This window comes from Neomonachus schauinslandi, chromosome 12 (assembly GCF_002201575.2).
Source record: "Neomonachus schauinslandi chromosome 12, ASM220157v2, whole genome shotgun sequence".
NCBI classification, from domain to species: domain Eukaryota; kingdom Metazoa; phylum Chordata; class Mammalia; order Carnivora; family Phocidae; genus Neomonachus; species Neomonachus schauinslandi.
Window position 1 is genome coordinate 99959750 of NC_058414.1, and position 9918 is coordinate 99969667.

Genomic DNA, 9918 nt, shown 5'->3' on the forward strand with positions numbered 1-9918 from the left:
ATATTCATGAGGTCACGGCCGTTCTAGGCCCACCAGAGGGTGGGGCGGGGCAGAGGATGAGGTGGAAAGGACTGCGGAGTCCAACTACAGAGCTCCCTGAAAGGCAGGGGGTCTAGATTGGAGTGGCTGAATGCCCAGGCCCTTAGAGGACTCCGAGCAGGAGTGGGACGCGGATGTCTGCACTCTTCACATCTGATGCTGATCGTTTTCTTGTGAAATTCCGTCTGCTCTTGGCTTTGGTGACACTAACCCCGCCCCTGTTTCCTGCCCATGTGTCCATAAGTACTTCTGTCCTTCCCCCCCACACCCATCCAGCCGTATTTATCAAGGGCAAAGAATACCTGGTCATCTGGTCTTAACATCCTCAACAGCTAACAAAGCCTTGTGTGTTGTAGAAATAAAAATCACCCAAATTTATTCTGCTGTATGAATACAAAAACCAAACGACAAACAGGTTTCCGTTTCCTACTCTCTCCAGGAGAGGCAGGCCGGAGAACCAATCTCCAGCAGCTCCCGTGCTATGATCCGCACCCGGGGGCTCTTTCCCCGGGTGCATCCTAGCCCGTGGATAAGATGGGGCATCTGAGGTGACGTAGGAGCAGGAGCGCAGCAGCGGCTGTGAGCGTCGGTGCGCGTCTGGTTACTCAGGCCGCCTCTCCGTCGGCGCAGTGGAAATCCTGGCGCAGGTACTGCAGGTGGGCCGTCTGCCGGCCCTCCCGGGAGCCCCGCCGGTGGGCAAGGCGCTGCAGCCGCAGCTGCGGGCCCCGCCAGGCAGCCCGCGCCCCAGGCACGGCTCCCAGAGGCGGGAGCACCGGTACCGCTCGAGGCCAAGGATGCGGCCGCGCGTGCTTCTCGCCAGCCAGCCTGCTTTCCTGGGGAGGCCCCCGGGTTCCCAGGGCTTGGGGGTGTGGCCTAGAGCACAGTCACAAAGGTACGCGTCCCTTCCTACTGCCCCCGGTGCCAATCCTGTATGTATTCATGGGCGGGGGGGGGCGGGGGGGACCCGCCTTCAGGCCTGGACCTGGCCACCCCGGGGAACACGGGTCCTGCCGCGCATCCTGCTGAGGAAATAGCTCTTGCGTGAATGCAGGGCGGTGCCCGCTCCTCTGCACCAGAGGCTCCTGTCCTGGGCGAGATGCTGAGCTCTCAACCGCAGACACTGCAAGCTGCCTCTCCTGCACCAGGCGAGGGCTGGCAGAGCGCCCCCTTCAGGGGATGAGAGGGCAGCTGGGGGCGGCTCCCCTCGGGGCCTCTCCGGAGCCCGGGCCGCGTTGCCCCGTGAAGCCCCTCCGGGCGAGGACTCCAGCTGCTCTCGGGAGTGATGCCCACGCCTTCACCGCGCGCAGCGTCGGGCTGGCTCCTGCGCACGCGGCCAGGCGGCTACTGCCCCGGCCTTTCTACCGCAGACCCAGCCCGGAGGCAAGAGCCCTCCTCGATTCATGCGGACTTGCGAGCTCCAAAGCAGGGGTGACGGATCCCCGTCGTCACTCAGACGGGCCGAAGGGCCGGTTCCTTGCTCCCTGGCCTCTCCCGTGGCCACTCCCCACACGAGTGACACTGCAGGGGTCATCGGGCCGCAGCCCCTCACCACCCCCTCGAGGAGGGGCAGGCCCAGGCCGGGTGTGTGAGGCCCCCGGTTCCGGGAACCCCTCCCCCCTCTGACAGGAAGCTGAGAGTTTGCAGAACAAAAGACATATTCCAGAGCACTTGGAAGGACGTGTATTTCGGCTCTTCACTAGTGTCCTCAAGACAGTTTGCCAAACCAATGACAATTGCGGCTGGGCGGCTTTTTGAAGAAATCCCATTTCCCTTCAGGACGGGCTTGGCTTCTGGGGACCTCAGGCTCTGGGGGCTGTGTGGCGGCAGACCCTGGGTCGGGAGGGTCCCGCTGAGTCAGGTGCAGACCTGAGTGCAGGGCAGCTCTGCGGCGGGGGGGGGGGGGGGGGGGGTTGGGGGGGGGTGGGGACAGAGACGTGGTCCCCGAGGGCGAGCACGGTCGCCGTCCACGGGACGGGAGGGGGCTTCAGAAGTCCACGGAGCCCTGCCCAGGGCGGGGGTGGGTCGGCCCGCGGTCTCGGGGCGCTCAGGCGGGCTGCAGGGGCGCGGCGGCGCAGCCCACCTTGTTGCTGAAGAGGCGGGAGCGGCTGCGCGCGGGGGCGGAAGGGCGCGGCGGCGGGGCGCACGGGAGGCCGCGCACGTCCCAGAGGCGCAGCGCGCCGTCATGCGAGGCGGTGTAGAGCACCTGTTCGTGCACCTGCGGGCGCGGGGCGGCGCGTGGGGCGGCGCTGCGGGAGCGCCCGGGCCGCCCTCCCCTCCGCGGTGCCCGCAACCGTCGGTGGCCTCGCCGCCGGGGGAGCCCGGCCTCGGGGTGCCGGGGTGGGGGCCGGCCTGCCCCTCCCCGCCGAGGCAGAGCCCAGGAGCCGGGCGGGGAACGCCTACCTGGATGCAGTTGATGACGAAGGCGTGACCGCGGAACACCCTCTGCAGCGCTCCGGAGCGGGCGTCGAAGGCGCGCGCGCGGGCGTCCCCGCTGCCCGTGAACACTGTGGACACAGGGCGCCGCTGGGCCTCCCGCCCGAGAGCCGCCGCCTTCTCCCGGACGCCGCGGGGCCGGGGGCGGGGGGCACGGCGGGGCAGGCCCGGAAGTGACCGGGACCCATCGGCCCGCCTCACCGGGAGGTCTTAAGGTTCAAATGGGAACTAGCAGGAGCTCCTTGCAAGGAAGGAGGCGGCACCTTCATTCTCCTGCTACGTGCCTGGGAACTCAGGGGCCTGCTGCCCTCCCTGCAGCCAGCTCTGCAGGACTGTGGCTGCTGAACCTGCCCTGGGCTGCAGGGCCTGCCTGAGCGGCCCTCTCCGGGCCTTCTGTCCCTCCTGAGTACCACCTCGGCCCAGGTCCCCTCTCTCAGACCGTTTGGTGAAAGCCTTTGGTGAGGCCTGGCTTCCCTGCTCTAAAGCCCCTGCCTTGGGGTTGGGGGGGAGGTCATCCACCTCCCATCATCCGAGCTGCCTACTGTAATGCCATCCTTCCCCTCCTCAGTAATGAACTTGGCTCCGAACAGAGCCTAGACCCTCTGGCGTTCGCTAGAGCACCCCTGCCCAACCTCTTCTGGGGAAGCCCCGGGATTCGGCCTTCCTTGCGCCTTTTCCTACATTAGAACTTAGTTCAAGAGTTCTCAGACTCCAGTGAGCCCCCGAGTCACCTGGAGGGTGGTTAAGGCAGATTGCTGAGCCCACCTGAGTTTCTGTCTCAGGAGGTCTGGGGTGGGGCCTGAGAGCCCACATGGCTAACCAGTTCTAGATGCCGCTGCTGCCACTCAGGGACCGCTCCGAGAACAGGGACCGCGCCAAGAACAGGGCCAGCACCGAGAACAGGGACCGCGTGGAGAGCGGCGACAGCGCCGAGAACAGCGACCCCGCCGAGAACAGGGACCTCGACGAGAACGGCGACCGCGCCGAGAACAGGGACCGCGCCGAGAACGGCGACCCCGCCGAGAACAGCGACCGCGCGGAGAACAGGGACCAGAAGAACTCTGTTGTTTACGTATTGTCCTCGCCTCGGTTCTCCCAGAAGCTGACCCTGACACTAGGATTTGAGTGCAAACATTTCTTTTTTTTTTTTTTTAAAGATTTTATTTATTTATTCATGAGAGACAGAGAGAGAGAGAAACAGAGGGAGAAGCAGGCTCCCCGCTGAGCAGGGAGCCCGACGCGGGACTCGATCCCAGGACCCTGGGATCATGACCCGAGCCGAAGGCAGACGCTTAACCATCTGAGCCACCCAGGCACCCGAGTGCAAACATTTCATTTGGCAGGGCATTCCACGAAATGGGAGAAACAGGATGGAAGGTGTATGAGTGAGCAGGTGACTGCAGGGGGACCCTGGGAGAAGGTGCAGACCCCGTCTCAGAGCTGTGCCCCCGAAGGGTGGGGCAAGTCACTGGTTGAGGGCCCCTCTTGTGGGTGTCAGCTCCCAGCCCTCCTCCCACCTGCTCCTCACAGGAAAACAGTCGAGGGCAGAGGACCTGAGGTGCAGCAGAAAGCAGTGCCCCAGGTGTGGTATGCACAGCATCTGCCGCACCCGCCCAGCAGCCTGAGCAAGCCCTGGGGGATCCCCAGCCTCAGGGATCTCTTCCTTACCCCACTTACTGCTTCGCCTGCCTGTTCCCAGCCTGGCTCCAGATGCTACCAGTGGCCGTGGCTCTAGAGGGGAACTGGGTCTCTTCTGTTCCTTTCCTGCTTCCCCTTCCCCAACCCAGTGTGGCTGCTGGGCATCCCGTGGATAGGAAGAGGGTCAGGGATTAAGTCTGATCAACCTGCAGCCCATTGGCAAAGACCACGGACCAATTTCCTTAATAGTGGGCAGCAGATGGGGTCCATCCCAGCTGCTGCCAAGGGGAGGCGCTCTGGGCGGCTTTAATCTTTTTAAATTAGAGGTCCCGACTTGGGAGCAGAGCCATCATCACACTCACAGACTTGGACCCAGGAAGAAGGAAAAAATAATTTTAGGTGTCAGACACCTAAAGCCCAAGGGTATCTTGGGCTCTATTTTCAGAGATCCACATTCTATCTTCATCTAACATCTGTGCTGTGAAGTCAACTTGAATTTTCTGCTGTGACTCCCCCCACCCATCTGCTCCCTGAGAGAGAGAGAGTGAGAGACAGAGAGAGACAGAGAGAGAAAACGGGGGGGGGGATGAGGGAGGCTGGTGGCAAAACATAATGCTGGGGACTGTTTTGGGAAAGAGATGTTCAGGAACCTGGGAGCCCCACTCCCATGTAGGTGTGGTGAGGTGTCTGTGTTTCGGGGGTGCTTCCTGGAACAGTGTCTGTCTTCTGGGTGTGTCTGGGGTGTGAACATGAGCCAAGCCTGCAGGACAGAGCCAGCAAACCCCAGGTGTGTCAGTTTGAGACCTGTGGGACAGCTTGTTGCCTACCCAATAAGCCATTCTGCCCTTCTTTCTATCCAAAATAACCTGATTAACCCTGGCAGCAATATCCCCAGATAAGAGATTTTATTATTCAGTCCCTCTTGTAGGCAGCGGTCAAAGAGATGCATGCAAAGTCTCTGGGTAAGGCTTCCAAGAAAGATCTTTAAAGGGACCCACTCAGCTAAGAGACACATCCCTTTGCCCTTCCCTCTTTGTCCTGTCTGCCTACAATATGACACGGTGGCTGGAGCTCCAGCAGCTATATTAAACTATGAGGGCCCCTAAAAGTTAGAAGACATGTGCTAAGGGTGATGAAAGCAAAGTGATCAAAGGAAACTGGGTGGCTGATAACTTTGTGGAACCATCCATTCCCGCCTAGACTGCCAGCCTCAGAAATTCTACCTGAGAAAAACAAACCACTATTTCTTTTAAAGCACTGTTATCTGGGCTTTCTCTTATCTGTTGTCAAACCTAATGCCAGGTGAAGTCAAACCCATGTGGCCCTCCAGTCTGGCAGGAGTGAGTGCTGTCAAGGTCTCATTTCAAGAATTCGAATGTGTCCGTGAGACGATGCTCTTAACCCTGGGCGTCCTGGCCATTCAGGCTGCTGCATGTTTTTGTGGAGTGAAGCTGGGGAGGAAGCCCCACACCCTTGTTTGGACCTTCTTTGTAAATAACCCTGGAAGGGCGCCTGGGTGGCTCAGTCGGTGAAGCGTCTGCCCGAATTCGGCTCAGGTCATGATCTCGGGGTCCTGGGATCGAGTCCCACATCGGGATACCTGCTCAGCCGGGAGCCTGCTTCTCCCTCTGCCTCTGCCCCGCCCCCTGCTTGCGCTCTCTCTCTCTCACTCTTTCTCTCTGTGTCAAATAAATAAAAATAAGTAAAATCTTAAAAAAAAAAAAAGCTTAAAAAAAAATAACCCTGGAGGCACACGTGCATGGAGGAGGCTCGGCTGCTGACCACCCCGAATGGCCGCTGAGGCTCAGGAGGGAACGGTCCAGTAAGAAGTAGGGCACAGAGGCCCCGAGGGCGGGAGGATTTGGTGGGGGCGAGGAGGGACGAGCCCAGGCAGGTGCGGGCTGGTGGGGGCAGCGTGGGGGCAGCGTGGGGCCAGCCGGGAACAGGAGTCACTTACAGGTGCCTGCGTGGTACTTGAGGGCGCTCACGCTGTGTCGGTGGGCCGCAAACGTGCGCACGCGCTCCCCGGTGTCGGCCAGCCAGCACTTGACCGTCCTGTCGGCGCTGCCCGAATACACGTGCCGGTTCACGAGCTGCGGGGGAGGAGGGGGGGTGGCGCTGGGCTCTGGTGCTGCTGGCCGTGGCAGGTGACTCGGAGCCCCCTCCAGACCGCTCTGTGTGACGGGGGAGGGGCCCCTGCAGGTCTCACTGGGAACGTGGACGAGCGGGAAAGACCCTGCCTGTGAGGACCCACCCAGCTGCCGGCTCCAGCACCCAAGAATCTTGTCACTTTGCCCTCGGCCCCGTCACTGACTGCTCCCCCGCACCGGAAGTCGGCATGCCGCCAGGCTCCCGTGGGGGGCGCAGAGAAGGCCCGCGCAGCGCTCAGCACTAGGAGTAAGGAGCACGGAGTGTTCGCGCGTGTTGTTACTGTTGTCAGGCGTCTCTCGTCGGCGGTTCCTGCTGAAGAACAGTCGGCGCCTGAAAGGTTCCGGTGAACCCACCTGTAGCTACGGCCGGCCGCACCAGCCGTTCCCTCGATTGTCCCGGCTGAGGAAAGGGCTCCCGGGGCTGCCCGGGTGGGGAGGGAGGAGCCCTGGAGACAGGCTCCCCGACTTCCCGCCTGCCCCAGCTGACCAGAGTGGCATTCACACCCCTGCTCGGTGTCGCAGGAGGAAAGCAAGGGCCTGGGAGAGAAGGCATGGCTGGGGGAGGCCCCTCACAGGAGCACCCCTTGCCAAGACAGCCAGTGTCCTGGCCCAGGGAAAGTGCGAAGACGAATAAAATATTTCTGCAGGTTCCTCTAGACAAAATCCCCATGCAGCCAAGAGAGCCGCCACCCAGCAGCTCTGGTTAGCAGGGAGGCAGAGGAGAACCAGAAATCAGGTGAGGAGGGTGGCTGTGAGCCCTGGCGAGAGACATTCGTGCCAGAGCCGGGGCCCAGGGACCCCTGGAGCCTTAGGAAAGAGGAGGCCCTTCTGCTGGGGCAGCGGGCAGCAGGCCTGGTGCGAGTACAGGCCCTCGGCATCCTTGCCATGGCCCATGCCCTCCTAGCTCCAGCACACACCTGCCCAACGACAGCCACACTCTGGGCCCCTTACCACTCCAGTTCCCGCGGCTGACCCAGGATCCCCCTATAATTTCCCAGTTTAAATCCCAGAGGACAGGACTCTGACTCGTCCAGATTATATTTCTGCCCCAGCCACAGCACAGGTCAAACTTGGCTTTGGGCCATTCACCACAGCAGAGGCGGTGGGGTCTCGGGGAGCACGTACGGCCTCCTGCCCCAGTGTCTGCCCCATGCCCCCATGTGTCCTGACCCATCAGCCGTCGCTCCAGAGGCAGCCCCAGGCCTCCAGGGACCACGCTTCCCAAACTGCCCACTGAGCCTCACAGACCTGAAATTAAGGGGGCTGGCGTGAGTAGCCTGCGGGCTGGAGGCCCCCGTGGGACACGGGGCACCTCTGCGCCGCTCAGCCCATGCAAGGAAGGCGCTGAGCTTCCACGGCGCAAAGGGATGACACCTCCTGTTCCCCACGCAGCGTGTCCCGACAACGTGGGGTCTGTCACACTGTTTAAAAGTGACCCAGCAGCACGATTTCAAAGTACAAGTCACGAGTCCAGAGGCCCAGGAAATGCTCCAAGCGTGTTGTCCTTGGCTGCCTGAGACCTCACTGTTCACTTTGGCTGCTTTCCTACGAGGACATCCCTGGGGAGCAGCTGGGGGAGGCCCGAGGCACATGGGGAAGCAGACAGACCCTGACAGGGGCATGTCACGAAGGACAGGGCCTGCAAGACTTCCCTCAGCCAAGACAGCTCTGAGGGGACAGGGCTCGGGGCCATCTCCCTGCGATCCATCCAAGCAGGTGGCAGGACGAGGCCTCTGCTGTGGGGGCCCCCAGGGTGCGGGCCTCTCCCTGCTCAGCTCACGGCAGCAGATGCACTTGGGCAGGGGAATGAAGCCGCTGGGCCAGGCTGCAGAGCACAGCTGGGCTCCGGACACGCTGCCTCCGGGGTAAGACTCCCCCACCCCGGCAAGGTACAGACCCTGTCACGCCTTTATAAGCTGCTGGCTAGAGGCGCCTGGGTGGCTCAGTCGGTTAAGTGTCTGCCTTCAGCTTAGGTCATGATCCTGGGGTCCTGGGATCGAGCCCCACGTCAGGCTCCCTGCTCAGCGGGGAGTCTGCTTCTCCCTCTGCCCCTCACCCTGCTCTCGTGCTCTCTCTCACTCTCTCTCTCAAATAAATGATTAAAATCTTAAAAAAAAAAAAAATAAGCTGCTGGTTACATGTTCAGTCCTGGGTTCCAGTCTGTCTCTGCCCCTTACCAGCTGTGAGGCCTTGGACAAGTTGCTTACCCTCTCTGAGCCTCTGTCTTCTCATGTGTAAAATGAGAAAAGATAAGCATGGGCAGCATATCTGTTTGATGCCCAACAACAACAGCACAACCTACCAGACACCTGTATGTGGGTCACGTCTGGGCCACGTCCACCACTAGTTTATGAGATCCTCACGACCACCAAGGGCGGGCGCTTTCACGTTAGAATCCCTGGTCCAAAATCTTGGGGCCAGATGTAGTTCAGAAGTTTTTGGATTTTAGCAACATGCTCATGTTTCTACAGCAAAGGAATTCATAGTCCCAGGAAAAGGGGTAAAGTGAACTCCAGCTAGCCTATCTGTGTAGGCCTGGCTTTGCTGCCAAGTAAGTTTTGGTGCCAAGCCTTAAAAACACACACACACACACACACACACACAATTTCGTGTTGTGGAACTTTTGGATTTAGGAATTATGGACCAGGGTTTCTGGGTAGACATAATCCTCCCTTAACATGTAAAGAAACCAAAATTCCTATGTTGACAACAGCCTTAACCCTCGTATCTGTGAATGTGAGTGTATTTGGAGACAGGGTCTTTAAGGAGGTAGGTAAGTTAAAACGAGGTCATTCGGGTGGAACCTAATCCAGTAGGACTGGTGTCCTTATAGGAAGGGGACGTCTGGAGGCAGAGGGACGACCACGTGAGAATACAGCCAGCTACAGGCCAACACCTGGATCTCAGACTTGCAGCCTCCAGGGCGGTGACACCATCCGTCTCTGTCGTGCAAGCCGCCCGTCTGTGGTCGTCTGCTACCCGGGCAAGCTAACTAGCACGCGGGGTAGGGCTCAGAGGACGACCCGGGGGCCTCCCCAGCAGATCTCACCTCCAGACAGATGACAGAGCCCTGGTGCTCCCTGAACACCCGCAGCTGCTCCCCGCTCAGGATGTCCCAGGCCCGGATGGTGGTGTCGGTGCTGCCGGTGAAGGCGGTGTGACTGGGCGTGTCCAGCACAAGGCAGAGCACGGCCCCCGTGTGGCCCCGCAGCGTCTGGTGGCAACAGCCACTGGCCACCTGCCACACCTTGGCCGTGCCATCCGTGCTGCCCGTCACCAGGAGCCCCCCAACCTCCTCGGCGCACGGAGCCCCAGGCAGGTCCCAGGGCGCGGAGTAGGCTAGGGTCAGCACGCAGTTGCGGTGGCCCCGGAACTCCTGGGACACCTGCCCCTCGTCCACGCTCCAGGCTCGAGCTGTGCGGTCGTAGGAGCTGCTGAAGAGCTGGTTGTTGGCGACCAGGATCCTGGTGGGAAGAGGGAGAGGGCGGGGGTCAGAGCACGCAGGGGTAAGGGGCAGGGGTCAGAGCACGCAGGGGTAAGGGGCAGGGGTCAGAGCATGCAGGGGTAAGAGGCGGGGGTCAGAGCACGCGGGGGTGGGGCAGGGGTCAGAGCACGCAGAGGTAGGGGCAGGGGTCAGAGCACACAGGGGTAAGGGGCA

The 9918-nt window shown here is 61.1% G+C and overlaps 1 protein-coding gene across 1 annotated transcript in view; it reads right to left on the minus strand.

Annotated features, from left to right (window-relative positions):
• Positions 1-2028: 2028 nt before the first annotated feature.
• Positions 2029-9918, minus strand: part of WDR86 (WD repeat domain 86) — a 22553-nt gene continuing 14663 nt past the window's right edge. The window contains exons 4-7 of the mRNA XM_021692875.1: positions 9310-9724; positions 6068-6203; positions 2440-2543; positions 2029-2254 (exon numbers count right to left, since the gene is read on the minus strand). Coding sequence (XP_021548550.1) covers positions 2084-2254; positions 2440-2543; positions 6068-6203; positions 9310-9724 — 826 coding nt within the window. The 3' untranslated portion in view covers positions 2029-2083. The remainder of the gene's footprint in view (positions 2255-2439; positions 2544-6067; positions 6204-9309; positions 9725-9918) is intronic.